We start from the raw sequence: 26,669 nt of genomic DNA, 5'->3' as shown, positions 1-26,669 counted from the left end.
CTCCTTCATACGTAAATCTCATGATTAAAAAAGACCACTGAAAAACAGGCGAATCAGAACATAACACCGACTGTGACGCAACAGTCGGGATCACTACGCCCCCAACATTTGCATAAACCCGCCCTTGTTCTAAGCCGGCCGAACCATCAGAAGCTCTGCAGGTATTGTAAATAAACAAGCGCGGACAACAGCGAAAATAACAAAATAAATGTTATGTTCCAGGCCGTGCAGGGGGTGTGAAGTGCAGGGATGGGTTGGTGTCTGTATTCAGAAAGGCACAGAAAGCAAATAACACGAGCCACTAAAGGGACATGGTTAGCTCCTTGCTAGCGGTAGCCTGTTACAGTTCATAAGATTTCACTCTCAGTAAGGAGAGATGAGGATGATGGCGAATGACTTACAGATCCTGAGCACCACTGACAAGCATCTGATCTTGTGAAATGTGTGGTAAGTACTGTTGCTCCATAATGTAAACATAGTTTGTGTGATCGCGTCTCTTGAAAGTTAAACTATAACGTGATCGATGGATCTTCAAAAGCAGTTTCAATGTCTCGCATATTAATAACGGCTCCCTGATGCCCGCGTTTTATATACAGTATAATTACCCGACGATATAACTGCGAGAGAAAGTATTTAAATATATATTTTCCTCCCTGTGCTTCCTTCTTGCTGATGAGCCGTACTGTGAAACAGCCAATCAGAGCAGAGCTCAACATTGAGCAGCACTGTGAAACAGCCAATCAGAGCAGAGCTCATTATTATTCATGACCCTGCCAAATAAGCCAATAACAGACCGTTTCATTCTAGGGAGAAATCCTAGGGTTGTAAATGGACATGTAAAATCGTTTCTGGAGATTTTTTGCCCTTACCTAAGCCACATACCTTCTGTGTAGATATCAGAGAACAATTTAAAATACTGTATCAATGCATTCTATGGCACCTTTAATGAAACTAATCATTTAGTAGTAGCCCTTTATTGTCACTAGTCACAAGTACCAGCGAAATTAGCCATCAACCTGTCCATACATACACAAACATACATACAATACAATATGTCAAGGGGGTGGACAGGACAGGAAGACAGGGAATTTGAGGAAGAAATACAGCTTAAACATGAGGAAGGAGGGGAGAAAAAAAAATAACCCCCAGACTATGCTCCTATGGGAGTACAGTGTGAGAACAGAAAAAACACCCCAGCAACAAAAGCACATAATCAATACACCATAGACACACGACTTGCAACAGGTGGGGGGTAATCCAGCTCCGACAAACAGCCATCCGGTCCAGCAGCTATTGCATAATATGTCTATGCATAACTGCATATTATGTATGTAACCCACACATTTGACTATCCTTGTTTTAATCAATCATTGTGTATGTCTTGCTTTTAATAAGTATTGAATAGCTTAAACCTTAAAGGGTAATATTCATGTTTGGTATGTATGAGTTTGAAAAATCATGCTTTAAATGTTTCTTCCAATCAATTCTTTGTCAAATGTATCATAGTCTTGTTATAGAAATCATGTTCAAAAGTATACTTTGCAAGAGCCTGTAAAGTTCGGACCATGCGACTTATAACATGCTGATTTATGATGGAAGGAACACCCCTACCTAAGATAATAGCCTATCTAATTGGTCAAGACACCAGAGGGGATGTGTCCAGAAGCCGAGTTTAAAAACTCAGGACACCATCAAACTCTCTCTTACTCTCTTAGTCACTCTCTTACTCTTCTTCTTAAAAATGCTCTCTTGGTCCCTCTTCTTCTCTTTTGCCACCGCGTTTTGAGCGTGCTCTGGCCCATGTGCCAGCTGCTACCATAATGAGAAGAAAACTAACCTAGTCTCTTACATCCTTTTATTCTTATTCTTTTACTTAAGTTTCTTTTCTTTCTGTGGAGTTTCGTGTTCTAATGTAAGTTTGATACAAAGTCCGACTGCACTCGCTTCAAACCTCAACCAGACCAACTCCGCATCCTCAGCCAATGCCCAAGACTTCACTTCAAAGACTATTGAACTTCCAGCCAATCAGACACTTTGGGGAACCCCCTTTCCTGCAAGGACGATGACAAAAGGGATTCCCTTAGCAAAGCAAGCAAGTACCTCCAGGTTCTAACTGAATCAGGTGCAGTTAATATAAATTTTAGCCTCATTGAGAAACTGAAAGCGAGGGTTAAATAAGTGATTGATGGTTGTTCAGGTCTATGCAATTGAACATATTGCTGTAAACTTGGGATTTCACATTTTCATTCTCTTAAAGTCATCCTTTCCTTACTTTCTCTCTTTCTGCAACGTGTGAATGTGTGAATGCTTGTGTTCATGTTTTAGATTAGTTTATGTCTTAGGTTTATATCAATAAAATATTATTTATATTGAAAAGAGAAGTATCTTGTGTTTTGTGCTCACAAGTTAATGTCTTAATCTGCCGATCTTGTTACTGTGCTATTAAATAGTGTTTTCACTATATTTTGGATTTTAATATCCAGTGCAGTGCAGGCTCGTTCAGTGAATCGCCGTAACAGTGAGTCAAATCCCTATAAAATCATAAATGATTCCCTTTGAGCTAAATTAAACTATTTGCTTTAAATATTAATATTACGTTTTTTATTACGTTACAATGCTAAGAATATTTCAGGCTACATACAAGACTATGTTCCAACAGAAGTTTTTAAAAATGTGGATTGGACAAGGCAATGTAAATAAACTAAAGTTTTAATGAAGCAGTATGGGTTTCTGCAAGGTACAGTAGATATACTTTATTTAACCCTGATTTGGATCATATGATTAAGACCTTAGATTAAGAAAAAACTGGTGTAAACATTAATGTTTGGTCATACAGTGTCAGCAGAAAGTACAGTTTGTTTTTCTGTGTCCAGCACAGGAATGAACTAAAAACACACTTTAGACAGACAACAAAACAAACGGTTTCGATTCTCTTGATCGATGTCTCTCTGTGTTTTTGCATGTCATTTTCTCCTCTATTTGAGTATCTGTCAAGCATATTTTAGGTCAATAATACCATGATTGAGTTTTACAAAACGTTAATTTTTTTTCATAAAAATACACCTTAAAGTGCACAAAATGCAATTACTGCTAAATTAACACTTTGTTCCACAGCCTTAATAAAACGTTTCACATACTCATGAGTTTTTTTCTTTGAGTGTCTTTCAGGTGGGCTGTTTGTCTGGATGGCTCTTGAGTTTGTGGAACTTGACGCTGTCGAGTTTCTCGAAGCGTTTGCTGCAGTGTTCGCACGTGTAGTTGAAATGCGCTTCAGACGTGTGTTTCCTCATGTGCCAGTTGAGTGACGCTCGCTGTCGACACTGATACCCACATATCTCACATCTGTAAGGACAGGTTCGAGAAAAACACTTATGAAGTGACATGTATTAAATATGGCAGATGTGCCCATAAGAGTCTCGGTCGTTTCAGTGAACTCACTGTAGCGGCGTTTCTCCCGTGTGTGTTCGTCTGTGCACCTCTAAGTGATTCTTGCGTTTAAACGACTTGCCACACGTTTCACAGATAAAGTCTCGCACACCTGCATGAAAGAATGCGAAAATAGGTTTCTAATTTCTGATAAATAGAATTAGTTGTTTTTTAAAAAAAAACTATGAAAAAAGCAATTTAAGTAACATTTAAATTATTTAATATTATCACTTCACGATTAATAATGTGTGCAAACCAGTGTTGTTATCAATAATGCAAGCAACAATGAACACATTATTGTAAATGTCTTGAAACTTTTTTTTAAATATTTTTGTAAACAAAACAAAAAAAGAAAATAAACACACACACACACATATACAAACTACAAATGAAATAATTATGAATAAATTTTTGTTTTGGTCAGACAGTATATTGTAAAAGTTCAACATTATATAACCTGCCTTAATTAAATTGAAAATGTCACTAGACAGCTGTGAGAAATGCAATGCTGGTAAATTAACTTTGACAGGCATTAAACTGTTAAATTAACATAAAACTAAAACCACTGAAAAATCACAACTAAACTAAACTAAACCTGTAGCAATAAAATAAAAAAATAAAAAAATAAAACTAATAAATGAAAATTAATTAAAAGACAAAAGCACAACAAAATTAAAAAGTTTTAAATAAAAGTGAACAGAGAAAATATAAAAATAAAATTACTGTAAAAAACTATAACAGTGATACCAAAGTAACACATGTAATAATTGGTGACCGTACCCGAGTGGATGATCATGTGCCGATGAAGATGGTTGGACAGATAAAACTTCTTCCCACAGCCTGGATGAGGACACACTTTGGTCCTGCCCTTCCTGTGCACTAGGTTTACGTGATTCTGTACAACATACATCATAAAAATCTTCATTATTTAACTTACAACCAGAAGCAGACAATGTACTTATAATTGTTGCCGACAGTATAATATGAGCTCTGAAAGATCTTGCACTTGAGTGTTGTGTTAGAACATTACTTTAACATGACTTTTTGAATACGAGTTACATAATGTCTCAGGTTGTTTACAAAAATAGACTAATATCAGCTTTTATGATGATGCTGATTTCAATATTACATTTTTATTCAAAATTAAAATATATATTTGATCAATTATATATATATGCATCAGCTTTAATAGCTGATCAAAATAGTAAAAGCAGTCAAACGTCAAAAGTCAAACGTCAAAAAAACAGTAATACTGTGAAATATTACAATAAAAAAAACTGATTAATCTCATAAGCAAAAATTAACCAACCAATTAAATATTTAGCAGATTTGCATTCCAACGTTTACAATATTTAACCCACCCTGTATGTAGGGGAATTTAATTTCCTGTTGCTAAGGTGCACCAAACAATCAAGAGTCATTAGACCGTTTCCACTGACTTGAACAATAAAACGGACAAAGCACCTGGCCGGTCAGATTTACGCCAATGCATTATACAGTGTATAATTTTCACAGTTTGTACTGTGGCATTGGTTTGTGCTCTGAGGGATTCTCCGGCCGCAGCCGCATTAGACATGCATTGCACACATGAGCTCACCTGGAAACTGCTAATGGCCATATACACCTGACTGCAGCCTTCATACGGACAGTGAAACATCTTCAGCATGCCGTCCGCCTCGATTACTGGACCCCGCCGGCTCCGCTTAGACCTGACACAAACACACACGCCACTGAACTCAGAGCAAATTACAGTTCAAACACAGAGCGGATGTCCCAGACTGAATGACTTCAACTCATCTTGCAGAACATTGTTAAACAAAGCAGCAAAACATTTTTGACATTTGTGAGGAGTTTTTAGTTCACTAAAGTAATAATGCACAAAATATGATGATTTGGTGTCCGTAAAGATATTAAGAACCATTGGTAATAATTGCGCACCAATAATAACTGATAACAACTGAGCAGCATATTAGAATGATTTCTGAAACAATGATTTCAGCTTTGCATCACAGGAATAAATTACATTTTAATATATATTCAAATAGAAAACAGTTATTTTGATTCAGAATAACATTTCACAATATTACAGTTTTTACTGTATTTTTGATCAAATAAATGCAGTTTTGGTGACCAGATAGGATTTCTTTCAAACATGTTAATTATTTCAAATGTTTCACCAGTAGTCTCTATCAATGTACATATTTTTTTTTTAGGTTATAGGTCATGTATAAACCAAAGTCAACTCTGACAAATCACTTCCTGCAATTTCTCCTCGTAAGGAGTTGTTTAATCACCGGAAAATCAGGCATGTGACACGGTGTAACTATAATGGTTAAGGCATGTATAAAATTAGGACACTTAGATGTCTAAGGTCTGATGTCAAGGAACGAGTCAATATAAACTACTGATATATATATATATTTTTTTTTTAGTTTTTGAAAGAAGTCACTTCTGCTCACCAAAACTGCATTTATTTGTTCAGTAAAAAGAGTAATATTGTGGAATATTAAAATTTTAATGAACTGTTTTCTATTTGAATATACTGTATTTTAAAATGTAATATATCCTGTGATCAGAGCTGAATTTTCAGCATCATTACTCCAGTCTTCAGTGTCACATGATCCTTCAGAACTCCTTCTAACATGATGATTTTCTGCTCAAGAAACATATTTGTTGAAAACAGTTTTGCTGCTTAATATTTTTGTGGAAATCATGATACATTTTATTTTCGGGATTCTTTGATGAATATAAAAGAATGATATTTTTTTCAATAGAAGTCTTTTTTAACATTATAAATGCCTTTGCTACAGTCACTTTTAATCAAATGAATGCATCCTTCCTGATGCTGATGTCAATTTTCCCTGTTTCCATCCTCCTATTTTTGTGTGCATTTTGGAATATTGTATTTAAAAAAAAAAAAAACGCTGGATGGAAATGCCAAGATGCGCATAAATTCTAATAAATGCGCATTAAAAAAAACGTATGCGCACAACTGAGTAGGATAAACTTTTTGTCCTATAAGAAAAATGTGCATAAACTACGATGGAAACACATTTACAGAATAAATTCCAACTCGCGTGTCAAAAAAACTCATGTGACTTTGCACGATGGAACGGGATAACTTGACTAATCAACAGACCGATCTCATTGCACAGCATCTGAAATGTTGTTTTGGTTGTTCTGAAATGCCTGAGCAAAGTCTGTCAAAGTAGGCCTATTTCTGTATAATTGTCTCAGATGACTGCTTTCCCAAACAGCAGGCATCCACCTCTGAAAGCTATGCTCCGAAAGCATTTATTGTGTTTCCTTTGCTTGCTCAAGTAATGTATCATAATATAATAATTTTCAAGTGGCTTCTCCTACTTTTCTTAGTGATATTTAGTGCCAGTTTGCCAGGAAGTGACGATTTTGTTCTCTTTGCCACACTGGATGGAAACGTTGCTTTATTTGCAGATGTTTAATGCAACATTCCAGTTTTGTGCGCAAGTTAAATTTGAATCTTTGAATGGCAAACATAGCTACTGGCACCAAACTTTTCAATGGTGGTGTATCAGATGAAAAAAAAAAAAATACAAAGACTAGAGGTTTCATGTGTCTGTTGTGACAAACTATCGGTTCACACTGACTGACCTACTGAGAGATCGCTGAAGCTCTTTCGAACAGTGTGTTTCTTCACCGGGATCCAACAACCGCTTCTCAGCCAAATCTGGAATCGTTAAACATCAACAGAGCGTCTTCAGAACATCACTGTTTTAAAGCTCAAAATCCTTCAAACAGCTTATATTACTGAAACTGGTTAAACTGACACCAAGCTCATAAGGAAGTAGTTTAAAGCAGTTAAACAGTTTCTAAGCACACATCGCTAGTACACTATGATTAACTAATGAGTCACGTTTAAGAGCTGAAACCCAGGACAGGTCAAGTAGGGTGATCTCACTTCACCTGCGCTGGGACGGGAGCCGGCTCCTGATTCACACATCTGATTATACGACACGTCCCCGATCAGAGTACATGTGACCTCCTCAACATCACCGCCACCCACGTTCAGCTGAATGCCTTCAGACGTCAGAGCCTCGTAACTGGGTCCCGTAATTATGATCAGCTACGGGAAGGATGGAGAGGGGAAAACAGATAAGGAATTAGGTAATCCAAAGAGGTTAGATTTAATCAAAGTCTGGGATTAAAAATTTAAATTCTGTCAAGACCCAATTCATTTCTTTGCTCTGCTGAACACAAAAATAAAACATCCTGAACAATCAGCGGTCAAGTACCAAAAAGAACGTACCACTGAAGTATTATAAAAACAGTCCATAAAACCAGAGTTGCCAAGTTCACGGTTTTCCCACTATTTCCACGAGTTGTTTTTCCATGTCCGCAGGTTGAAACGACCCAAATAATGTGATATTTATCCCCTGGAATGCAAATTTTTCTGGGGGAGCCCCCTCGAAATGCAAGTGGGCTAGTTGGCAGGCAATGGGACGGTCACAAGCCACCCTGTTTCAAAATATTTTAAATTGTATTTCGAAGACAAACAAAACTTTTACGGGTTTGGAAGGGCATGGGGGTAAGTGATTAATGACAAAATTTTCATTTTGGGATGGAGTAACCCTTTAACTTTGACAGCCATATAACACTAAAACAGAAATACTGGAAAAATAAACCAGAAAACTCAGACAATCTACAACTAAACGAAAGCTATAGCAAGAGAGATAATTACAATAACTTGAAAAGTTGTACATTTTAAATGTATGTACATTGAGATGATGATGGTTATTATTGTTATTAATGTAAACTGATATTACAATATTATGAGTTTAAAGCATGGGAAAAAGCAGCTTGCAAAACCTTGCTGTGTACAACAGACGAAAGAAAGTCGTAAGGTTTTGCAACAACATGCATTGATTAATGAAAATTATTTTAAGAACTATTTTAATTTCTAAATGAACTATTCTAGTAATATCCATTTGTAGTTCTTTCACCAAAAGAAAAAAAAACAAAAAACGACGTGACTATAATATTCCAGGGACAGTACACCCAAAATAAAAATTCTGTCAACCCACGATTTTGAGCCCCACTGACTTCCACAGGATGGACAAAGGGGACCTGAAACTCTTTGTTTACTACCGTTCTTCATAATATCTGCTTTTGTGTTCCACAGAAGAAAGAAATACATACAGGTTTGGAATGTCATGAGAATGAGGAAATGACAATTTTCATTTTTGGGTGAACTATCCCTTTAAAACACGGGTGATGTGCTGGTGCCCGCATATGATGATATATACACCAGATATGCAAACGGACTTATTTGACTGCAAACGGTCACATGTGCCTTACAATGCAACAAACACCTTAACACAGTAACACACCTTTATAATAACTGGCTTCTCAATTATACAAGGGCTATTCATAAATGAGCAATATCATACTGTTTAATGCACACTGTACAGCATACACTTCTTACTGCCTACTGCTATTATGTGAAACAAAGTACATTATGTAATGTGTAAACTATGGTGTGAAAGGCATTCAGTTATCATCCCCAAAATTAAAATTTAGTTTGCATTTTTAGCCCAACTACATGTAAAAATTACTATCAAATAGTTAATTGCAGCTGATAGTACTGATGTTTTACTCATCACATAAAAAGGATGAAGTTGAGCCCATTTTATTGTGATTTTTTTTTTTTTTACAAAAAGTATTGTTAAACATTTTGTATTTAAAATCATCATGAAATGACAATTTAGTTTAATTTAGTATTTATTGTGGTAAATTTTTTATTTAAAAATATGTAAATGAATGGTCCTAAAAAAAGCTTTATTTCTTTTAGCAAAATATTTTTTTCCACTTTAGATTAATTCTAGTATAAATCAGAAATAGTATACAGTAAACGAAGTAGTATCTCAACCTTTTTGAAGACAACATCTGAAGACCTTCTAGAATTTCTGCTGAAATAATTAATAATTAAGTGTCTTGTTTTCAAACTTCAAATGTATATATATATATTGTTAGGATTGTGTTGGTTTGGGTGTTTTGTTTTCTTTTGTTATTGGCAGGTTCTGTGATTGAGGCGTGACTGGAGCACACCTGATGCTCGTCTTGGCTGTTATTTAAACCTGGTGCGAGAGTTCATTGGGGTGGCTGCTCCTTTTTCGCTCGAGCAGTTTGCCAGAGCCGTGATTCAATTTTGTGTCATTATGTTTTGTTGTAATAATATTATGTTTGAAATTGATTCCGCCGTGTCGTCTCCCTTTATGTTACATCTTTGAGCCAGGTGTAACTATATATAATATATATATATATAAAATGTGTGTTTATATTTACAAAAAATAATTTAAAATATTAATAAAAAAACAATTCTAGTCATTTTCTTGTAATTAAGAAAAATTCCAGAATGAAAATTCAAAAAGTTTGAATAACCAAATGTACACCAGCATTATTTTGGTATCACTGATTAAAAAAAAAAAATCATAGTTTTTGATAATATTTTAAATTCAGTTTTTAATTTTATATTTTTTATTTAATTAATTTTTAGTAATTTTGTTGTAAGTTGTCTTTTTATTAGCTTTTTAAATGTTTATTAGTTTCTATCTATTTTTTATTCGATTTAGTTTATTTACTTATATTTATTTTAATACGCCATGTTAAACAAACTAAAATGAGAAATGTTTCCTTCGCAACTAGATGAAATAAAATTTTTTGAAACTTCTTTTTTTTCCAAGTAATGAATGTTTTTTTATGGTTTTAGTTTTAGTTAACTATAATAACTCTGGTTTACATTTTATGCATAATTTTAAATTACTTTTCTAGGAAAAAGGACTGTTTTGTTTTATCTGAAGTCATATTGTGGCCCCCTAGTGTTTCCTTTGACCTACCTGAGATCCTTCCAGTGTGGAGCGCTGGTCCGGCAGCTCACATCCGCCCATCACCGTCTGCAGGTCCTGACTCTCAAAGAGTTGGCTCTGCGCTGGGGCGGCTGCCAACGACGGGACGCCCTCCACCCCACCTTCTCTGGAACAGTTGGCTTCATCCTCCCTCTCCTGTCTGTCCGTCAAGGGCGCTGTGACAACCATGCATTCGTAACGCTCCGTCAAGCCGCATCCACCGTCCACCTTCTCTAAAGTTCTCGAAGCATCCGTCTGTTCCCTGACAGGGTCGCACTCTCTCTCCACATCCTGACTCGAGGCTTTTCCATCGGACTCGGCCAGAGCGGCTTGGGCTTCTCTATCCATGAGCACCTCCATCTCCCACTCGGCCTGGGTTTCCAGACAGCGCTCTGAGGCGGGAGGACTGCTGTGGGCTGCTGGGGATCCTGGGATATCACTGAGGGATGTGCATGTCATCTGATGCTCCACATGATGATCATTGTCTTCCAAGTCATTGATGGCATCTGTAAGATTAAGAAGAGATTTGATTCAGTGTTGCATGTTAAATCAAATACAACACAGAAATGGAGGTTAGCAAGCTGGCGAAAAGCTAAAAATTAATGAAATGATACAAATAATGAATGAGATCAATGTAAAATTTAAATAAATAAACAGAGCTGCACATAATGAAAAAAAAAATAGATAAACACTTGAGGGTTTGAAATTTTGAAAGTGAGGAATTTAACAAAATTTACAACAGTATTTTTTGGTCTTATTTTTTACAATTAAACTAGAAAATAATAACAACAATAATAATAGTTTAAAAATTATATAGAAATAGACAAAATTTTAAGATAAATACAATAAAAAATGCTTACTAAAAAGATTAAATATTTTATCTGTTTACTTGCATACAATGTTATTTTAGTATCACTGATATACGGTACTAATTCTAGTCATTTTCTTGTAATTAAGAAAAATTCCAGAATGAAAATTCAAAAAGTTTTAATAACCAAGTGACCAGCACAAGCAAACAAATACATAAATAAATAAATAAATCATAGTTTCTGTTAATATTTTGAATTATAATTTTTTCTATTTTCACTTTTTAATTTAAAGTTTTAGTGTATTTTTTTTTGTTTCTCAGCATTTTTATTAGCTTTTGTTTTTTTAATATATAGTATGTAATGCATAGTATCTACATTATATAGTATTTCTTTTATTTATTTGTTTATTTAGTTTTAGTTATTTTTGTACTTCAGTTCAAGCTAAACAAAAATGAGAAATTGACAACTATTGACACTTGACAACTAGCTGAAATAAAATAAGTTAAAGTTTTTTATCATTAAACATTTATTTTCTTTCAAGTTTTTATTTTTTATGGGTGTAATTTTAGACAACAATAATAACTCTGTTTGCATGTCATGCAAACATTAACCATCATCAGAGAACTGTGAAAATGTATATTTATTGTTAAATTATTTAAGAAACTATTTTACATTTAAGGGGTTCGGCGGACAAAAAAAAAAAATACGATTTGGGAAGCCCTACAATACGATATAAACACTGCTTAAGATTTGCATACCCTGCAGCTGCCCGTGGTTTTGCGGTTTCCTCCTTTTGGTGTTGATACTCTCATTGACAGTAGCTTTCTTCTCTGGAGGCCTGTCCTCCTCATCTTTCTCCATAACACTGTCCTCCATGTCTGACTCGGACTCACCTCCTGCAGGCCAGGGCAGGTTCTGCACAAACGAATGACCTGCCACACATTGCCACAGTGCAGATGCAGACAAACCCACAGTGGGCTCCACCGCCCACAGCTCAGGCTCATGCTGACACGACTGACAGTGACCTTGATACCAGCTCACCACAGTCTGCAAGCTGGTGGCAGACACCTTCTTCCCTACAAAAAAATAAAGAAATATATCAAATAAAATAAAAAGACAAACAAGCCTACCCTTTTTTTAAATAAACGAATGCTTTTATTCAGCAAGGACACATTAAATTGACAATAACGACATTCATACTGTTAAAAAAGATTTCTATTTTTAAATAAATGGTCATCACAAATCTTGGGCAAATAAATATTTCACAGCTTCCATAAAAATATTAAGCTGCACAACTGTTTTCAACATTTATAATAATAAGGAATGTTTCCTGAGCAGCAAATCAGGATATTAGAATGATTTCTGAAGGATCATGTGACACTGAAGACTGGAGTAATGATGCTGAAAATCCAGCTTTGCATCACAGGAATAAATAGCATTTTTAAATATATTAAAATAGAAAAGTAATTTTTTAATTCTAATAATATTTCACAATATTACAGCTTTTAGATCAAACAAATGCAGTCTTAGTGAGCATAAAAGACTTCTTCCAAAAATATCTTAATAACCCAAAAACTTTTAAACAGTAGTGTGTAGAGAGAAGCTTAGGAAACACAGCTTTTGGAAATTAATTAGATTAAATATAAATATTACTCACCTTTCCTAAGACTGCTGCATTGTTCAGGAAGGGTTTTCCTCCTAACCATCACAACACAAGAGACTTGTTACACCATTGATGTTAAAAAGAAAAGCTACATGAAGCTGAATAGTGTCCACAGCTGTCTCTGCTTCCCACCTTTCATTGTATTGAAAATAGCTTGTGCTTTCTGCTTAATGTCTCTTTTTGTGTTGTACAGAAGACGTCAGATTATAGTACAGATAGCATGTACAGTATATGACTGTTTGGTACTTCATACATGTAAATTAAGCAGGAAGGTAAGTTAGAGCCTTTATAAATAGCAGGATTAGCTTACCAAAGAACACTCGCAAGACCCAAAAAGAAAAGGAATTTTGTTGTATCAGGCAGAAATATGTGTGCACACAACAGTCCGCGTATATGCATGCATGCATGCACTGAACAGATATCACATTTAGCCAACTTACTGCACAGTGATTTTGAGTGATGCATGGTCAGATATGGCGTTCATGAAATCTGAATACGTACTTGCCGTATTTCTGCTGGTATTTTTCTCCATATGCAGAATTGAGCAGGATCAGATACTCGGCGAGCCCCGCGTCGCTCAGGCTTGTGCGCCGGCGCAGCTCGCTCCAGACCTGATGCGCTTCTCCCAGATAAACGCGCCGCACATCGTACTTCTTCCGCGACTCGAGCCGCCGCTGAGCCCGGTCCGCGTCTGTCAGCCTCGGTCGACCCCTGCAGCGGCATAAAATGGCTTTGATTTGCTCTCCGGTGGCTTTGGAGTCTGTGTTTACCGCCGCCATGTTTCGTATCAGCTGATGAGTTATGTTTTGTCTTAAAGGGAAGTGTCGTGTGTAGGCTTAAAGGAAGTGGATTTTTTTTTTTTTTTTATTTTATTCCGTTTTATTTTAGCTATTTTTTTTAGTTCAACATTTTTAGATGATTAATACGTAAATTTTACGATAAAATATTTTTTTAGCTATTTAAAACGAGGATAATTTAATATTTATTTGAACCGACACTTCGATTTGGCCAATCAACGGTGAGCTCTCTTTTATGCTAGCCAATCAGATGCCTCGTTCTAACAGCAGGCAGTGCGACGTCAAGTTCGCGGGAGAAGTAGCATGTTACCTTTACGTTGTAGAGTAGCTGCAGATAAGTCATACTTACATTAAAATTGCAGTAATTTGGAAGCAAATTATTATGGCTGATATTTTAGGAGTCGTTTTCAGACGGTTCGCTTTGGGAACTGTAACGAGTGATGTAATATTTCCCCCTCACGCCGAAGGAAACACACTGGTTCTTGGGGATGTAAATATCAGTAGATCTGTGTTATTTCTAGCAGCTGTGACAGCTGCCACAGATCTGGGGCTTAAAGTGCTGTTTTTCACCCAGACCGCTTTTCAGGCTTTGCCGGTGTCTTTGAGAGCTTCAATACCTGGATTAAAACTTGAGAGTCTGAAGGTAATAATAATGTTTTGTGTAATGAGCGTCAAGATAATTAATGAAGAATACATGTAATACAAGGTGATTCAGTCAGAAATACCATAAACCCCGTAAAACCTATTATATAATATTTGATGCATTCATTTCCAAGGCCTCAAAATTATCAATATAATGAAAACTTACTGAAACAAAACAGTTGTACATAATCAGCTACATGCCTTCTGATTGATAGTTATGGTATTAGGAGATATTGAGTGACAACTGATATTTATATGTATTTATGTAAGTAGCTGCTGCTACACTGTTCATCTTGATATCATATTATATTTTGGCCGTTTAAATATCAGCATTTGCACCAAATTGCACATTTTTGTTCAAATATGCACTCCAAATTCATATTATATCATAATATATGATAAACAAAGAAAAAAATCACGTTCACACACTAAGATTACAGCGCCAAAGATTTTTTCAAACTGCATGATGTTTCAACCAGAATGAAACTTGATGAAGACCTGACTTTTTTTTGTTCTGCACCTAAACCCAATTTTGGATTTGTACATTTTACATTTCTTTGCTCATAATACATGATTCATAAAAAAGTAAATAAAATAAAAGAATTTTTATTTTTATGCAAATGCATATATATTTTAGATTTAGATTCTAAACATTCAATAAATGGTTGCATTTAATACACTGTAAATATATATATATATATATATATGCGCCTATATATTAGTGCTGTCAAACGATTAATTGTGATTAATCGCATACAAAATAAGTTTTTGTTTACATAATATATGAGTGTGTACTGTGTATATTTATTATGTATATATAAATGCAAACACATGCATGTATATATTTAAGAAAAAAAAGATGTATTAAATATATTTATATATAATATAATAATGTAAATATGTAAATGTAAATATTTTCAAAATATATAAATGTGTGTGTATTTATATATACATAATAAACACAGTACACATACATATATTATGTAAACAAAAACTTATTTTGGATGTGATTAATCACATTTAATCATTGACAGCACTAATATATATATATATATACATACATTATATATGACTATTTGACTAATAATATTTTACTACTTTCCTATGTCAGACAATGTTAATGTAACATATCTGATGCAGGATTAATATTGTAAATAGAGACTAAAATGGCAATTATAATATTTTTTTAAATAAAAGTCATATAAAAAAAAATATTCATGCATGTTCATTTACAGAATGTCAAGTTTGTGTATGTGAAGACTTTGGAGGAGCTTGTTGAAGATATAGCATCCCTTCATGAGCTGGCGTCTGAGGCTGCGTCTCCTCCCTCTCTGATTATTGTGGATGGCCTGGATCGTTATTTGCACAGGTCTCGAGTTGGGCCCCTACAGGATGACCTGAGCCCTGTGGCCCACATGGCGGCCCTCCTACACGACACTGCTGCTTTTCTCTCCCAGATCCTGCAGAACAGATCAGACGGCCAGGGCCTGTGCAGAGTCATGGTCTCCTGTCAGTCTGAATGTGAAGGCAGTCGGGACAGTGAAACGCTTGCACCTGAGCTTCTCCTCTCTGTGCTGGATCGTTACCTGCAGGTGAGGTGCACGTTAGAGGAAGTGAAGCGTGACAAGGAGGTGGGGCTGAACGAGTGGCAGGTGTATCTGTCAGTCATGTGTCCTTCGCTGGTACAGCAGTGGCACATTGTGCTGCAAGCAGGAGGTGCTCTGGAGTTCAGGCCAGTCTTCAGTGGGGAACAGCAGATTGTGGACCAGCCAGAGAAAATTAAACAGGAAAATGAGAGATGTGGAGACAACTAATAAAAGTTCATATTACAATGCAACATATTTTGATTTGTCAGTTTGACAAGCCATACCTGATCAGAAATTTGAATGTTTATTTGTGATTTTGACAAAGGAACAAACTTTTCTTGACTAAATACAGATAGTCTACCATACTTGCAGAATTTATATAGCATTGACAATGTTAAAAACGACAATTTAATGTGAATTTAAAGTACAAAACAAATCTCAGCATTTATTTGTTGTACGTCTACTTTACATTTTATTTACAGACTGTTATTCATTTCCTTTTGATTACATTGTTTTTTGTTGTTGTTGTTTAAGCAAACTTTTGGTGACATCTAAATAGATTAGATACTTGATTACATTGCATTTTTTAACTCTTTAGTACTTTATTTTAGGTTTTAAGAATTGTTTTTTACAATTTGTAAATGACCCAAAATCAATCATTTTCATGCTTTTCCATGTTTTTCCTAATTAAACGAGTTACTAGCTGTTTCAATCAGTTCAGTCACCTGTTAGGAGTCAGTTTTTGAATCACCTTCTCAAGGGCTCAACAATCTGCAAGTGCAATGCAAATTGTTTTTGTTCATTTTGGTGCAAAAGAGAACGTTTGGAAATTTGCTGATTTCTTAAGTCTCTGAAATTGGGCTACACAAAAGGAAAGGTTACACAAAAGAGAGTCAGTCATTAAGTTTTGAGTGAACTATCACACTAACACAGAAAACATAAAAAAGGGGAAATGAGAAGACTTTGCTGGGTGAGATCTCGTCTGCTTATGCTATAAATAAACATCCTTTTCTTTCTAGAAAAAATAGGAGCTTTATTGCAGATAGAAAACAAGACAAGTTATTTAGAAACTGATTAATTCAAAAGTTTTCAAACTTATTACCAATGCAAATATAAAACAAAACACTCAGTCATTGGATAGACAGGAGTATATGCCAAAGAAATGTGTCAGAAGTGGCATACATATCTTGTTTTTGTTTTTTTGCAAGTTTATATACTAAAAATGGTATTACCAATTGACCTTGGTTAACTCATAGTTGTTCACAAATTCAACACATTTGGTTTCACCTTATGGGTTACATACGACAGAACACATAAAGCCAACAAACTAAAGTAAAACTGATGCTGGACGGTTCTTTATACAGTAATTTGACCATACTGCATATTACAAACAAATGAACAATACACATGATTGTGAATGATTCATCCATGCATGCTATTTAACAGAACTAAAAAATGTAATATTTTATCAAAAGTAAAAATGACTTTCTTTTTTGGTTAATGTCCACAAAGTGGGTTAAGTATCAACTATCGTGTACTAGTGGTGTTTTAGGAAGGGTGTAGTCCTCCATAATCAACTGCAAATGCTCGTATGAAACGCCCACTGTTCTTGATCTAATCAGGTCTCCCTACATGTTGTTACAAAATTAAGAGAAATGGTCTGTTCCAAATCAACCATACAAGCATTCCCAGAATGCACCAGAGGAAATAAGGATGGATGGATGAATTATCCTTCATGTGACCTATACATGAAGGAGCCAAAAAAGAAGGCCTAATGGTTCTTAAGTCTGACATCCTCCTCTAGACTTTAACGTTTTACAGATTCGAAAGATGCATATTTACTTAAACCACAAAAACAGAATAGAAAACTGTTAGTTATATTTTAAAAATATGTTACGTACAATTTACAAGACAGATTCAGATTCGGGAAATCCAAAAAAGAATGATATATGAACTGCCATCAGGCACTTTCCACAAAGTGGCTTAAAATAAAAACATAATTATCCAACTTATTCAATATTTTTCCCTTAAAAAAAAAAAAGTAGTAATGGTACAGCTAAATAAACATGATTTGTGGAAAGTGCCACCAATAAATGTAGTCATAAAGACCAAAAAAAAAAAAAAAAATATCACTGGTATTTTAATGGTATACTGTACAAAAATGTTTCATCAACAGCTGCCATAGTAATGGTATACTGTTAGCTTATTTTATCTGATGGAGTTTGTTTTTTACATCTGAAAGATCCTAGTGTTTTCATATGTCCTTAAACGTCATGTCTCAAACAGAAACGAGTAAGATCCTAATGTGAATTTGTAGTAGTAGTAGTAGTAGTATCCAGATCATGTCCTGCACATATTGGTTCTTTTTGACTACTATTGTATAGATGGAAAGTCAGTGGCTACCAGCAACTGGTTACCAACATTCTTCAAAATATCTTCTTTTATGTTCCACAGAAGAAAGAAAGTCACAGAGGTTTGATGACATGAAGGTGAGCAAATGATGAAAGAGTATTCATTTTTTATTGGAATATCGCTGGGTATTGCGGGTTTACCAAACGGGACCCGTGCATGACTCTGGTCCAGATTTAATGTATTGACCAGAGTGTGGCCACTTGTGGAGAAAAATCTCATTTTTGTAAACATTTGTGTACATCCTGTGTCTCCCGAGCTCTGCGATCCTGCTGGAGCTCATCGGGCTGTAGTCCATAGAGACCCCTGAGTCTGCGACCGCCATGTAGGCGTATCCCGGCCCTTTGGGGGGCCAGGTGTGGTTGGGATACTCAAAGCTGGATTGCGACGACAGTCTGCCCGAACCCGAGCTCTGCTGCAGGGAGCCGAGGTCGGAGTGCGAGGTGCTCAGGGACGACGGTCCTGCGGTGGTGAAGAGTGTCTGGAGCGGTAACGTCTCCTCAAAGACATCGTCCACCTGCCGCTCGTTGTCTCCTTGATTGAGGGTGACGTAGGTGTCATGTGACTGCAGTAACGATGACTGGGAACGAGATTCTGGATTTTCTTGAAGAGCCCTCAATTGCTCCATGAGCCAGTGAGCTTGAGGAGGTTCTTGCCATCTGTCAGTTAACCCTGAGTCCGAACGCTCGCTCTCCCTCTCCTCTTCCTCCTCCTCCTCCGCAGGTTTCCTCTCCTCTCTCTGGGACGTGCTGTGGCTGGTCAAGGAAACTTCGGATAAAACCTCCAGCGGTGAAGGAAGCTCCTCTGTGTACACATGGACCGCTCTGCCCCACATGTTGCCATTATTTTGACTCATCCACTCCTGAGGGCAGAAGAAACACAAAATAGTTCATTAGTAAACATCTAGCACTTGTAGTGATCTCTTTTTCAGTTCCAATCAGCTGTCCTACCAAAACACACAGCAAATATTGTCCTTCATTGACTTGACTAAGAATGTAGGCCTATTTATTTATTAACTTTAATTTGTTGTATTGGTTAAAACACTGTGCTTTTAAACACATCTCTTCCATCTTTTTTACTCTAGCACTCTCCGTTCATTTTCTAACTGCTTGTTTTCTTAAAAAAGGCCTCTAACACTAGCTTTCGCCATCCTGTTTTCTTATATATATATATAAGACCCTCTAACGCTAGTGTTCCCTATTCTTTTTCTATTTTATCTACTTGTTTTCTTTTAATTTATTATATATATATATATATATATATATATATATATATATATTTTTTTTTTTTTTTGGTTTTGATTGCTTCTAACTTCCTCATTTGTAAGTCGCTTTGGATAAAAGTGTGTGCTAAATGACTAAATGTAAATGTAAGAGGTTGGATTGTGGCTTATATTATTATGGACTGATATCAACCTGGACATTTAATAAGCTATTATTTGGCTATTTTGTTATTCTGTGACAGAAAATATATCTAAAACCTGAAGACTATTTAATATGTCTGTTCAATAAAACCATTCAAGTGTAAATTATATCAGAATTGTAATAACACATACAAATAGAAACTATATATAGGCCCAGAATTATATCCTTTGGTGCATGACATCCACTGCAGTGGACCGATACATTTTCAAGACAAATATTGTTAAAATCTGGATGAATCTATTTCTGACATCCTATTTAACTGAAAAATATTTTTGTACCTGTCTGGTTTTCTGAGAATAAAAGTATTTAACACTTATTCCCAAGGTACATGGTGCATCCCCTTTTTCCGCCGCCATCTTGAATATATTATGCAATATCGCAAAACAAAAAAATAGATAAAAATACAACAGTTAAATGGAATTGTAGACAGCACTTTGGGGGTTCAACAGTTGGTGGTTGGGACATGATGCTACATCCTAAATGGTTCAAAATGGCTTCCAAATAGCTGTCCACTGTAGTGACCACAATGCATCACAGGGTTAAACAGAGAGAGTGTCTCTGAACCAAATCTAGATTAAAGACACATCTCTTTAGCCAAGCATTCACATAAATATATTTCATAACCTTGTACTTCAGGTACATCTGATCAAATGCACATTCATTCTTTTGCTTGGGTTCAGTTTTTGCATTATTTTTTGAACAGCAGCTGCTGTTATGGACACTTTTACGTAGTCACCACAGATAAGCTACTCTTAAATATAATATAGAAACTTTAATTTTCTGTGAAGCTCATTTGCAGCAGTTTATATCGTGAAAAGCGCTATGCAAATAAACTTGAACTGAATTGAACTTTTGATCAATTTAATGCATCCTTGCTCAATGAAAGTATTCATTCCTTTCAAAAAAATATTTGTTTATTCAACACTCATCATTTTGGTTAAATTATTAAAACATACTTTATGATTCCTATTGTAAATGATACCTACAAACCCGATTCCAAAAAAGTTGGGACACTGTACAAATTGTGAATAAAAACAGAATGCAATGATGTGGAAGTTTCAAATTTCAATATTTTATACAGAATACAACATAGATGACATATCAAATGTTTAAACTGAGGAAATGTATAATTTTAAGGGAAAAATAAGTTTATTTAAAATTTCATGGCATTAACACATCTCAAAAAAGTTGGGACAAGGCCATGTTTACCACTGTGTGGCATCCCCTCTTCTTTTTATAACAGTCTGCAAACGTCTGGGGACTGAGGAGACAAGTTGCTCAAGTTTAGGAATCTGAATGTTGTCCCATTCTTGTCTAATACAGGCTTCTAGTTGCTCAACTGTCTTAGGTCTTCTTTGTCGCATCTTCCTCTTTATGATGCGCCAAATGTTTTCTATGGGTGAAAGATCTGGACTGCAGGCTGGCCATTTCAGTACCCGGATCCTCCTTCTATGCAGCCATGATGTTGTAATTGATGCAGTATGTGGTCTGGCATTGTCATGTTGGAAAATGCAAGGTCTTCCCTGAAAGAGACAACGTCTGGATGGGAGCATATATTGTTCTAGAACTTGGATATACCTTTCAGCATTGATGGTGCCTTTCCAGATGTGTAAGCTGCCCATGCCACACGCACTCATGCAACCCCATACCATCAGAGATGCAGGCTTCTGAACTGAGCGCTGATAACATCTTGTGTTGTCCTTGTCCTCTTTAGTCCGGATGACATGGCGTCCCAATTTTCCAAAAAGAACTTCAAATTTTGATTCGTCTGACCACAGAACAGTTTTCCACATTACAGTAGCATTCCTGTATGTGATGCAGTGCAGAGTCTAAGGGCCCGAAGATCACGGGCATCCAGTATGGTTTTCCGGCCTTGACCCTTACGCATAGAGATTGTTCCAGATTCTCTGAATCTTTGGATGATATTATGCACTGTAGATGATGATAACTTCAAACTCTTTGCAATATTTTCTCTGAGAAACTCCTTTCTGATATTGCTCCACTATTTTTCGCCGCAGCATTGGGGGAATTGGTGATCCTCTTGCCATCTTGACTTCTGAGAGACACTGCCACTCTGAGAGGCTCTTTTTATACCCAATCATGTTGCCAGTTGACCTAATAAGTTGCAGATTGGTCCGCCAGCTGTTCCTTATATGTACATTTATCTTTTCCGGCCTCTTATTGCTACCTGTCCCAACTTTTTTGGAATGTGTAGCTCTCATGAAATCCAAAATGAGCCAATATTTGGCATGACATTTCAAAATGTCTCACTTTCAACATTTGATATGTTATCTATATTCTATTGTGAATAAAATATAAGTTTATGAGATTTGTAAATTATTGCATTCCTTTTTTATTCGTAATTTGTACAGTGTCCCAACTTTTTTGGAATCGGGTTTGTACATTGACACTGAATAAATTACCTTAAAATCCCCTTTGTAGACAGTAAAAAGACCTGGAAACTTGTGCTCTGGTGTGGGGATGTCAGGCCAGAGTTTCTTAAGAAGAAACCTGTAAAGCGCACAGAAACTGTTTAATATTTAATGCATGATATATAAAGTGTCCACAGTTACATAGCATGGAACAGTTTCAGTAGCCTAAATGTTTCTTTGTCCAGCCATACATGCACAAATAATCAGCCTTTACTATGATTCAAGGACAATAGTGTCTCTCATAATAGTTAGTATATAAACATTTGTCCTTATTTAGATAGCCTAGTAATGGTGTGTGCTCATGACAACTGACTTGTGCTGGGACAGAAACACAGTCATAGACAGCAGGCAGAGGATCAGTCCGATGAAAAGAACCAGTAACACGATCAGCGGATCCACGTCTATTAGAAAAAAAACAGAAACAAAAATGATTGGTCTTCCGTAGTGGTCTGACAATGCTCATCGATGTTAAATCAAAGTAGGCGGACTTTACTGTTCACAGAATCAGAGCGCAAATTCCAGTGAGTTGAAAGAGAGCTAGGTAAGTTGAAAGTAGCGACACACATTTAAATATGCGCCAACTGTTTTATCATAAAATATTTACTTCCCAACTAGAATTAGCTTGAATTTCCATCACCATTCAGTGTCTTCATACATAAAAGCATTATATAAAAAAATGATTTAGGCCTATACGTTGATTGTACTTTCAGAAAGCGTTTAAAAGCACGTACCGCCTGCCAGAGTAACTCCAAACACAGGCTCAGTCCAAGCACTCCAGTAGCCTTTGTAGGAAACACCATCAGGTTTGGCACGGACCCACACCTTGTATCTGGTGTCAGACTGTAAGCCACGCAAAACCAGCATTGTGCTGACCTTTATGACCTCCACCTTCAAAACATAATTCACCAGTGAGTTTGAACAAGAAGCAAAATACAACAGCTCATTCAAGTAGTGCTAACGGTTCATGAAGTGCAATACCTTGCCCATGTTACTTCCCTCCACTGCGTATCTGACCTCATATATCATACTGTCATCCATGTATTTGAGCGGAGGAGGCAGCCAGCTCACGTTCAACTGCCCTTCCTTCCCTGAGCTCATGACCGTGAGGTTTCGGGGAGGATCTAGAAACACTGTGAGAGGAAAGGCATTGTAAAACATCTTATATGTAGAGGACTGAGGGCAGAGTGCTGGGTAGATTACTTACAAATTGTACTCCATTACTAATTACATGAAAATTGCATTCAGTAGCAAAATATATTAGATTTCACATTTTAGATACTATGTTCTGATTACTTTTTAATTAGTTTTGACCTAACTCATTAATCACATAGATTTGATATTGTTTAGTACCATGTTGATGTAAAAATACAATGAGAAAGAAAAGATAATCCCTTCTTTGTTATCAACAACGTGAACTGTATTAATCTTTGTCATTACATCAGGGTTTCCCAAATTGGGGTTTGTGAAGGAACTGATTTTTTGGAATCTGATTACATAATCCAGATTACATGTAGTCATGTATACCCATCACTATGTCTGCATGCTGCTTAGTGAGGATTTCTTCATTTATAACTTTTGTAAAGCTTTCAAAACTTACAGAAATTTTCAGCGTTTAGGCTACGACTGTAGAGCATCCGGCCATCACGAAGAACCTGCACATCAAGAGTCGTGAAGAATGGGGGTTTGGGCAGTTTGCAGAAGAGGACGGTTTTGTTACTGGCCAGTAAAGACAGAGATGAAACCGCATAAGCCATCTTGTTCTTATTCCTAAAGACATATGAAAAGAAGAAATTGCGTCGATTGATATTTTTACAGGACAACTGAACTAAAATAACATGAATAACATTTTAAAGAGACAATATTATAATGATCAATTTGACAAAAAAAAAAAAAAAAGGTTAATTTTAGCTTTGGGCCTCAAATCAGTTACTTACTCGTATGAATACATGAGGGTATATTGATCATGTAAATGATTCCTCCCTTCCTCCTCTTCCCAAAAGCACATGAGATCTTTTCCCTCCACAAAACATTTAATATCCTCGGTTTCCTCTTGGAGTAACTGGGCCACTGAACAACCATATCAAGTTATTTTGCAAGCATTATTCAAAGACAATTTATTTTCTAATAAGGACAGGTACACAAAGCACAGGTCAACACAAATATATAGGCCTATATTTTTTCTTATTTTAGATTTAGCATTTTTTAAATGTAAGCAGTAAATAAAAATTGTAATTATATTATCATATAAAAAAAGTTGCATAGTTCATGACCTTCTCAATTGAAAACATGCAATTATTCTGTTCTTTGGTGCTCAGTTATTAATAATGGTTTTTATTATCACTTTTCGAATTTTCTATATTTTTGCATAAATATGACCCAAAACATCATCAGATTTTCATATAAGTCCTGAACCGAATCAAAAGTGAGAGAAAAATATTTTCTTTGTCATTTATTTATTGAGAATATGATCCAATGTTACATATATGTGTGTTGCAAAAGTATATGAATCTTTGCTTTCAGTATCTGGTGTGACCCCCTTTTGCTGCAGTAACTGAAGGTAAAGTTTCTTATAAATGCTGATCAGTCCTGCACAATAACATGTAGGAGTTTTAGCCCATTCCTTAGTGCAGAACCAATTAAACTCTGTGATGTTGGTGGGTTTCCTCCTATGAACTGCTTGCTTAGGTCCTTCCACAACATTTTAATTGGATCAAGGTCTGGACTTTGACTCAGCCATTCCAAAACATTAACTTTGTTCTTCTTTAACCATTCTTTGGTAGAAGGACTTGTGTGCTTGGGGTTGTTGTCTTGCTGCATGACCCACGTTCTCTTGAGACTCTGTACTTAAACAGTTTAACACGTTAACGTGTTTTCCTTTAGAATTTGCTGGTATAATTCAGAATTCATTGTTCCATCAATGATGGCAGGCTGTCCTGGCCAAGATGCAGAAAACAGGCCCAAGCCATGATACTACCACCACCATGTTTCACAGATGGGATAAGAATCTTAAGCTGGAATGCAGTGTGTTCTTTTCTCCGAACATAATAGCTTCTCATTTAAACCAATAAGTTCTATTTTGGTTTCATACATCCTTTAAACTCTGGCTTGTCCACATGATCTTTAGGAAGCAATTTTCTTTTTGGAGAACAGTGGCTTTCTTCTTGCAACTCCGCCATGCACACCATGGTTGCTCAAGGTTCTCCTGATGGTGGGCTCATGAACATTAACATTAGCCAATGTGAGAAAGACCTTTAGTTGCTTAGAAGTTACCCTGGGAACTTTTGCACTCTCGCAGACTATTACACGTTCTGCTTTGGAGTGATCTTTGTTGTCGCCCACTTCTCGGGAAGGTAACAGTGGTCTTGAATTTCCTCCATTTGTACACAATCTGTCTGACTGTGGTTTTGTGGAGTCCAAACTCTTTAGAGATGGTTTTGTAACCTTTTCTAGCCTGATGAGCAACATCAACTCTTTTTCCGAGATTCTCAGTAATCTCCTTTGTTTGTGACATGATTCACTTCCACAAACATGATCAGACTTTGATAGTCATTGCACTTTCACATATTCACATATCAGATTCACATACTTTTGCCACTCACAGATATGCAATATTGGATCATTTTCCTGAATAAATAAATGACACAGAAAATATTTTTGTCTCATTTGTTTGATCGGGTTCTCTTTGTCTACTTTCAGGACAATCTGATGATGTTTTGGGTCATATTTATGCATAAATATAGAAAATTCTAAAGGGTTCACAAACTTTCAAGTAGTACTGTATGTTTTAAGGATTCTTTGATGAATTAAATATAATTTTTTGTGAACTTAAAATGTCTTTACTGTCACTTTTGATCAGTTTGTGCATACTTTCTGAATAAAAAAGCTTTACTTAAAGTTTAGAATGCATCAAAAAAAAAAAAAAGCAGTAATAATTGTTTTCAAATTGATAAAGTATCTTGAGCAGCAAATCAGTATATTAGAATGATTTCTGAAGGATCATGTCACACTGAAGACTGGAGCAACGATGCTAGAAATTCAGCTTTGCATCACAGGAATAAATTACATCTTAAAATATATTACAATAGAAAACAGTTACTTTAAATTGTAATAATATTTTACTGTTTTTACTATATTTTTGACCAAATAAATGCAGCCTTGGTGAGCTTTGGAGATGGTATATTGATAACAAAATGGTATATTGTACATGTTGTTTTTAATTATACTTCCACAATTTTTGTTTTGAATTTAGAAAGTCATGAAATATGCATGTAATGTCATACTTCTAAACAACTGAAAGACATTTGAAAGAGTCGCTTTGCTTACCTTTACTTTCAAGATTTTGTCCTCCTGTAGTGATGAAAGAAAGACACAACATGAAAACAATTTTCAATCTGTCACTTCTCATTTTTGTCATCCATTTATATTACAAATGCATCATTGCTCTGCATAACGGTGCCGAAAGGTGTATCCTCCTTTCCAGGTTGGCTTTTCGTCCAAAATGTTTTGCGGACAACATAAAAAGTTACATGCATCTCATCCGATAAGCTGATAGTGTGTTCAAACTGCGTGTTTACTCTTTTACTATTTGGAGGTGGAGCGC

General features: G+C 35.8%; 3 protein-coding genes across 5 annotated transcripts; 1 reads left to right on the top strand and 2 right to left on the bottom strand.

Annotated features, from left to right (window-relative positions):
* Positions 1-1,871: 1,871 nt before the first annotated feature.
* LOC306849081 (zinc finger protein 653-like) lies at positions 1,872-13,596 on the bottom strand. Of its 2 annotated transcripts, none has more exons than XM_079383936.1 (10): positions 13,281-13,596; positions 12,774-12,814; positions 11,875-12,192; positions 10,299-10,813; positions 7,369-7,528; positions 7,057-7,132; positions 5,024-5,135; positions 4,207-4,321; positions 3,439-3,538; positions 1,872-3,342 (listed from the first exon to the last, which is right to left on the bottom strand). In XM_079383936.1, the coding sequence occupies exons 1-10, from the start codon at positions 13,556-13,558 to the stop codon at positions 3,165-3,167; spliced, it is 1,893 nt and encodes a 630-aa protein (XP_079240062.1). In that variant the 5' UTR covers positions 13,559-13,596; the 3' UTR covers positions 1,872-3,164. The 2 variants fall into 2 exon arrangements, with proteins under 2 accessions (XP_079240062.1, XP_079240063.1); XM_079383937.1 differs by having other exon boundaries at positions 2,693-3,342; positions 13,220-13,422.
* Positions 13,548-16,821, top strand: swsap1 (SWIM-type zinc finger 7 associated protein 1). 2 transcript variants are annotated; one of them, XM_079383958.1, is made up of 3 exons: positions 13,854-14,066; positions 14,151-14,219; positions 15,454-16,523. In XM_079383958.1, the coding sequence occupies exons 1-3, from the start codon at positions 13,959-13,961 to the stop codon at positions 16,030-16,032; spliced, it is 756 nt and encodes a 251-aa protein (XP_079240084.1). In that variant the 5' UTR covers positions 13,854-13,958; the 3' UTR covers positions 16,033-16,523. The 2 variants fall into 2 exon arrangements, with proteins under 2 accessions (XP_079240083.1, XP_079240084.1); XM_079383957.1 differs by having other exon boundaries at positions 13,548-14,219; positions 15,454-16,821.
* LOC306849099 (erythropoietin receptor-like) lies at positions 16,088-26,669 on the bottom strand. Its single transcript, XM_079383950.1, has 8 exons — positions 26,393-26,669; positions 24,004-24,136; positions 23,667-23,836; positions 23,048-23,199; positions 22,801-22,957; positions 22,383-22,470; positions 22,061-22,148; positions 16,088-19,075 (listed from the first exon to the last, which is right to left on the bottom strand). Exons 1-8 carry the CDS (start codon positions 26,481-26,483, stop codon positions 18,353-18,355), a joined length of 1,602 nt encoding a protein of 533 aa, XP_079240076.1. The 5' UTR covers positions 26,484-26,669; the 3' UTR covers positions 16,088-18,352.

The sequence above is a fragment of the Barbus barbus genome, assembly GCF_936440315.1.
Source record: "Barbus barbus genome assembly, chromosome: 3".
NCBI classification, from domain to species: domain Eukaryota; kingdom Metazoa; phylum Chordata; class Actinopteri; order Cypriniformes; family Cyprinidae; genus Barbus; species Barbus barbus.
The sequence above is the reverse complement of the archived record's forward strand: the minus strand, read 5'-3'. Positions and strand labels throughout refer to the sequence as shown.

Bases quoted from the DNA above. Each gene is read 5' to 3' on its own strand.
- LOC306849081 (XM_079383936.1), bottom strand. From the start codon at position 13,558: ATGGCGGCGGTAAACACAGACTCCAAAGCCACCGGAGAGCAAATCAAA. The intron at 12,193-12,773 runs GTGAGTAATATT...ATTTTTTTGTAG, and splicing joins ATGCAGCAGTCTTAGGAAAG to GGAAGAAGGTGTCTGCCACC. The intron at 3,343-3,438 runs GTGAGTTCACTG...CTGTCCTTACAG, and splicing joins ACGGGAGAAACGCCGCTACA to ATGTGAGATATGTGGGTATC.
- swsap1 (XM_079383957.1), top strand. From the start codon at position 13,959: ATGGCTGATATTTTAGGAGTCGTTTTCAGACGGTTCGCTTTGGGAACT. The intron at 14,220-15,453 runs GTAATAATAATG...GTTCATTTACAG, and splicing joins TAAAACTTGAGAGTCTGAAG to AATGTCAAGTTTGTGTATGT.
- LOC306849099 (XM_079383950.1), bottom strand. From the start codon at position 26,483: ATGACAAAAATGAGAAGTGACAGATTGAAAATTGTTTTCATGTTGTGT. The intron at 23,837-24,003 runs GTAAGTAACTGA...ATATGTCTTTAG, and splicing joins ACCCTCATGTATTCATACGA to GAATAAGAACAAGATGGCTT. The intron at 23,200-23,666 runs GTAAGTTTTGAA...TTCCTCTCACAG, and splicing joins CCTAAACGCTGAAAATTTCT to TGTTTCTAGATCCTCCCCGA.